At 37.4% G+C, this 6,000-nt stretch overlaps 1 protein-coding gene across 7 annotated transcripts in view; it reads right to left on the bottom strand.

The window, feature by feature from the left end:
- Nucleotides 1-2,230: 2,230 nt before the first annotated feature.
- Nucleotides 2,231-6,000, bottom strand: part of EML4 (EMAP like 4) — a 160,316-nt gene continuing 156,546 nt past the window's right edge. For 5 of the 7 annotated variants that reach the window (XM_077282359.1, XM_077282362.1, XM_077282360.1 and 2 more), the window contains 5 exons: nt 5,791-5,888; nt 5,047-5,134; nt 4,540-4,638; nt 3,684-3,814; nt 2,871-3,485 (listed from right to left, as the gene is read on the bottom strand). In XM_077282359.1, coding sequence (XP_077138474.1) covers nt 3,021-3,485; nt 3,684-3,814; nt 4,540-4,638; nt 5,047-5,134; nt 5,791-5,888 — 881 coding nt within the window. In that variant the 3' untranslated portion in view covers nt 2,871-3,020. Of the gene's footprint in view, nt 3,486-3,683; nt 3,815-4,539; nt 4,639-5,046; nt 5,135-5,790; nt 5,889-6,000 lie in introns of all 7 variants that reach the window. The other 2 variants (XM_077282366.1, XM_077282365.1) reach the window with 2 other exon arrangements.

The following is a 6,000-nucleotide window of genomic DNA, read 5'->3' as shown; positions in this document are numbered from 1 at the left end:
AGTGCTCTTAAAATAGTATTAAGAGAAAAATAGGAGACCGAGGAGTCTATCAGCCTGTCTCAGAGAACAAGGGAGGTCTTTGCCAAGTGTTCCTGTGTATGGAGGAGTCAGGAGAGATAGCTGCTGGCAAAATGATTTATCTAATGCCTACGAGGGCCTGAAGACATAAGAAAAGGCACAGGAGAGGCTGCACTGTCTTAACGCAGCAGCATGCATGTCACAGGCAGGGTGCAAACTGCCGCTCACAGTAATGGGGGAGAGGATTGGTTGTCAATAATGCAATAGAAAAAAAATCATAAAACCATGATTAAGACCGGAGTGTCGGAACACGTCGGTTGGTAGCTCTCTGGGGTCTATATGTTGTCCGCATTGTGCCCGTTTTTATGAATTTTTCCCATTAAAGACGAAATTTTATATTTTTCTGAGCTGGAGTACCTTTTTTCTTCATTATTTGGAACTTGCATGCCCAAGCCGAGGTGGCTCAGCGTGTGGAAGTCATTCTTGGAAAGCGACTGCAAAAGGTGATCTGACTTCTCCCGTTCCTTATTCCTTCTCTGTACAGGGTGGGCCATTTATAAAGTTGGATCCAAAATGGCCGACTTCAAAATGGCCGCCATGGTCACCACCTATCTTGAAAAGTTTCTCCTCCATATACTAATGTGCCACAAACAGGAAGGTGATATCACCAACCATTCCCATTTTATTTAGGTGTATCCATATACATGGCCCACCCTGTATATCAATAATGCAATGGCACCAGCAGAATTCATAGACCCCTCACACTTTCTTAAAATATTACGTTAAACTGATACCTGGCCACACAGTACATTCTTGCTTATTCAATTACATGGTCCGCATAAAAAAATACTACAACCTACCAACATTGGCTGCTCTGAGAAAAGGGTTTGCAACTGCAACTTTCCAAACTAACTTCGGGATGTCAAAAGCTGCGTCGTATCAAACGGCATGTTGAGGTAGGGGAATTTTTTTTTTTCCTCCTATAAAACTTCTCTAAAATTAAGCTCTCCAAAAACACATCCACGTATATTGTATGATTTTATTTTGCTCTTAAATGTCAAAAAAAAAAAAAAATTACTGTCATGAGACAGGAATGCATGAGATAGAAATGGCTCAAAACATCTTCACATGAAAAATACGCGGATTCAGATTTCATTCACAATTTTTGAACCTGAAAACATCTACAGTTACATAGTTTAAAACTCTTTTCCATCCATAAATCACATATTTAATATTACTTTTTATTTATTTATTTATTTTTTTATATCTAACAAACAGTAGTTGTCGTTACATTTCCGGATGAGGCTTTTTGCATACTTGTCATTTCATAAGCCTCCAACTTAATTCTTCCTCAGTAACAGCAACTTTTATTTATTTTCCATTCCGAACAATTGCGGTGTTTATCACGCCATTTGAAAAATTGCGAAATTTAAATTTTTTCTTAAAAAGAAAAACTATTTTTTTTTTTATTTTTTATAGGTATTACATGGTGAAGACGCATCTTGTTCGGAATTGGAATTTATTTAATTTTTTTTTTTTTTACTTTCTTCAAAACAAGAAGAATTTTTTTTTTTATTAGGACCACTGTAAACAAGAGAATACATCTGTGTAAATCTTTAGATAAATGTATGTGTATATACTCCCGTATGCACATACATATATGGAGATAGACAAATATAATCTATAGACACATACATAAACATTTTGCCATATAATTTTACTGTACGTTTGCGTCTGTGATGTCTTTTGGGCGGCCCCCTTGTTCTCTTCTAATGACCCCTTTATCTGTAGCGATTCTCCTGAGAAGATACTGGAAGGGAATGACATTTTAGATGCACTTTGGAATGGCGCAATGATGTAAACTCTTGCACACTTAAGACTTGTGCATTTATTAAAAAAAATAATAATAATTAACTCAAATAAAATATAAACAAAAAGTTACTTAATTTTTTTTGTTTTTGTTTTTTTAAATATTCACAAAGAAAATGCATTTTTTTTTTTTTTTACATTTCCCATAAAGAGATTTGGCTGTGTGAGAAATGCATTCGCTTGATATAAAAAAAACAAACAAAAAAAAAAAAACAACCCAACAACTATAAAACTAACCTAAACTTAAATTTTCATTACAAGTTAATAAAAAAAGAAAAAAAAAATCACTTAGAAATGCCAAGCACCATTATCAGTGACCGTGAATATTTTTTTTTTTTTTTTTAATTAGTGGGTGATCGAATTATAATCCTACTGCAAACACCACTTGTCCCCCCCCTTCCTTTTCCCAAATGCAAATGGTCTTATTTTACATTTGTGAATAGACATGCAAAATGTGAATTTGGATTGCAAAAAAAAAAAAAAAAAAATATTAGGAACAGAAGAAAAAAATATTGCTTGGTCAGGATAAAGCAAGATCTTTTTAAATATGCTGCTAAATATAGGCAGTAAAAACAGTCCTAAAAAAATGTAAAAAAAAAGTAGGTAGCAGCAATTAGGGCAAACTTGGTATGGCAAACGTTATCTAAAACTGTATAAAAATTGCATAATATCCACCAAAGTCGCTCCAAAAAGTCGAGCGTGGCTCCAGGATTTTTACCCTGAAAAATAATCCAGAGTGGATCACCCTTTGGTGTTTATGCACCATTGGTATAATAGGTCTTCAGTAAATCAGGTTTGCTTCTCTATTTAATATATATTTATAGATATATATATTTTTTTTTTTAGATTTTATTGACCCAGTTTGACCCTAAAAAAAAACCAAAACAAAAAAATAATTATGTACAACGGACCATCGTGACATTGGTTCTTATAAGTCAATAATCTACATTGTCGTCCAGCTTTGGCTTTTTTTGGGGATCTTGTGTACAGTTTGTTCCGGAGCCTACATCACACAAGTATGGTGTCATATTCCAGCCAAATAGTCTCCTGATAGTTAAACCCTTCTTCCCATAACGAAAGCTCACACACCAGGTCCAAAAAAAAAGAAAAAGAAAAAGTTAACTACGACACTGTTAAGACACTGGTGAATCTTCTCCCTGGGTTTCGGCTACGGCAGGAGAATCCGTTGACTCCTCGTTTATTTCACTAGAGGCCTCTTGCCCGTTTTCCTCCACGGCTCCTTGACTGCTTTCTTCACTTTGCACCTCGTTTTGATACTCTGCTTCTACAGCATTTTCTTCTCCAGCATCTTGTATTGGACTCTCGGGAGACTCTTCCGCTTCTGTGACTTCCTCGTCAGCGGCTTTTGGCTCGGAGGTAGCGGTAACTTCCTGCACAACCTTCTCGGTTACGGTTGGCGTGTTGGCTGCATTTATTTCGACTACATTGTCAGTTTGGGCGAGCGACACCTTTTCTATCAGTCTCCACTGAATGATGCTCATGTCCTTCCCTCCTGTTGAAATTAGGTGGCAGTCGCTGTGGGTAAAGCTGACATTGGTTACGTGACTGCTGTGGGCACTGTACTTGTGACTTGGAGCCTTAAAACAAAAAAACAAAAATGAAGTCATGACCAGGTCTTAGCTTAGGGCTCTACAGGTGCTAAAAATGAGGAAGGTGGGTTTAATATGGACTAGGTTTCAGTACACTGGACACATTTTTATTTAGTCTGTATTTTGTCTTTAATTGTACGTAATTAACAGTAAAACTAATATTTAAGTGGTGAGGATTCTCGTTACCTTTGGTTTGGAGCACGGATACTGAAATAGGTGGACTTTGCAGAAGTCATCGGCGAGAGCAATAACCTTTCTGTTGCGAGATCTGACTAATGCGTTAATATCTGTGCCATCTGATCCTTCTGGCCACACGCCTAAAAGGGAAGAAAACAATTTTTATAAAAAATAATATATATATTTATATAATTTTTCCTTAAATGCCAGGAATACTACTATCCATTTAACCCCCTCTCGCCTTGGTCATTTTTGACTGTTTTGTTTTTTCCTTCCCTTCTTCCAAGAGCCATAACCTTTTTATATTTCCGTCAATATGGGCGTATTTTGTGGGACAAGTTGCACTTTTGAATGACACCATTGATTTTACCACATATTGTACTGGAAAACCGGAAAAAAAAAAAAATCGGAAGTGTGGTGAAATTGCAAAAAAAAAAAAAGTGCAATTCCACTATATACCATGTATAGTCTAATTTTTTATTTAAGTGTTGAAAAAAAATTCCGAAATTTATGTGAAAAGAAGTTTTTACTTATGTCACTATTTTCTGAGATCCGTAACATTTTAATTTTTTTGGGATCTGGGGCTGGGTGAGGGCTCCTTTTTTTGTGCCTTGAGCAAGTCAATTGGTTGCGTTTGAGCACCGGGACTCCCAATAACGAGAACTTCCGATAATCATATGTCATCTCTACTTTAATATCCGGCATAAAGCAAGGCCTGAGAAAGACCCGGGGTCAGCACCTTCACAAGTGCCATTCTTCTGCGAGCCCTCGCCTGTCGTCCTGCTCTACCCAGTTGTAGAATATAACCTCTAAATGGACCATAACTGAACATCTAACACTGTCTACTCCACGTAGGGCTACTGACCAAACACATGAAATCCTAGCACACAGGTGTACGTCGCCCAGTCGATGTCTTTGCAGTCTGAACGATTCCGAATTAATTTACAACCACTTGGAATGTCCCCTGGAGGCAAAAGAAAAAAGCAAGAGAGAATAAAGAATCATTATGTAAGGTAGTAATAGGGATAGGGGAACAGATACAGTATATTTCTACAACACTGTAGGGCTGTTCACAAGGAATGATAATCGCATCACCCATGCACTCCTCCTCCCCAGTGAATGGAATACGAGTAAGCTGGGCTCCATACGGAGACATAGACTTTATTAAGGTCAACTTCTGACTTAAGTTGGAGCTTCTGACGCAAAGTCAGTAGAATGACGACCAAACAACTGGAAACCTGCCAGACACCCGTCGTAGTTACGGAGGGTCCGCCTGGCAGAGTGTGTCCATCACAGGATGTTCTCTAAACGCCAGTGTGAACCCAGCACATCTTCTATTAATTGAATGTACAACACCCTTTACACTACTTACAGTATAATATTTCATAATCTCCCGAGTTTGACATTATGTATTTGTTATCCGGGGACCAGTCGAGGTGTGTAATGTAACTGGAATGTCCCTGCGAACATAAAAAAAAAAAAAGAAATATAGTAAGAGCGGTGCTCGTAACCTTGGTGGTCATTGAAGCCACCCTAAGATTCTGCATATGGTATTAAAGCATATACAGTTTGCCTGGACTATTACATGATCTCAGACCACATCAAAGTTGAATGTGCAGGAGGAAATAAAAGCCTGTAAAAGCCAAACTGTACAAAATTTTGTTTTTGTGGAAAACCGTTTTCAAAAGTCATTTTGAACTCCAAATACATATACAAACAAATATTGGGAGCTCAAAATGTTTTTTTGGAAATGGGTTTCAATAAAAGAAAAAAAAATTTTTTACAGTTTGGCCTTTACAGGCTCTTTTCTTTCCTGCACATTTAACTTTGATGTGGTCTGAGATCATGAACCTTCAAAGAGGAGCAGAAGAAAAAAAAAAAAAAGACATAAAAGTTACAAACTCTCCAGTAAGATCATCAGAACAAGCTCACCGACTCACTCGGATTCTTCGACAACTTACGCAGACTATAGAAGGTAAACTGTGCACATTTTATTTTACTAAAAATAAAGTTGATTTTCAGCCCCAAATATACGGATTTAAGGAAAGGAGAAAAAAAAAAAAAAAAAAAAAAAGAAATGCACCAAAAATCCCCATTATTCATCCGCACTACTCACAGAGCACTTTCCGTATCGGCTGTATTTTCTTCCATTCTCTGAGACATTGTAGAGGTAAATAAAGTTATCGTGTGAACCCACCGCAAGCAGGGCTCCATCTGCAAGGGGAAAACCAGCTCTCAGGAGCAATTCTGCACAAATCTGTATTCGGTCAGCCGTACAGTTATACACCTCCAGTAAGTCCTATACCTATCTAAAGTCAGCGGCAGC

The sequence above is a fragment of the Ranitomeya variabilis genome, chromosome 2 (assembly GCF_051348905.1).
Source record: "Ranitomeya variabilis isolate aRanVar5 chromosome 2, aRanVar5.hap1, whole genome shotgun sequence".
Classification (NCBI taxonomy): domain Eukaryota; kingdom Metazoa; phylum Chordata; class Amphibia; order Anura; family Dendrobatidae; genus Ranitomeya; species Ranitomeya variabilis.
This window is presented reverse-complemented; position numbering and strand designations above follow the sequence as displayed.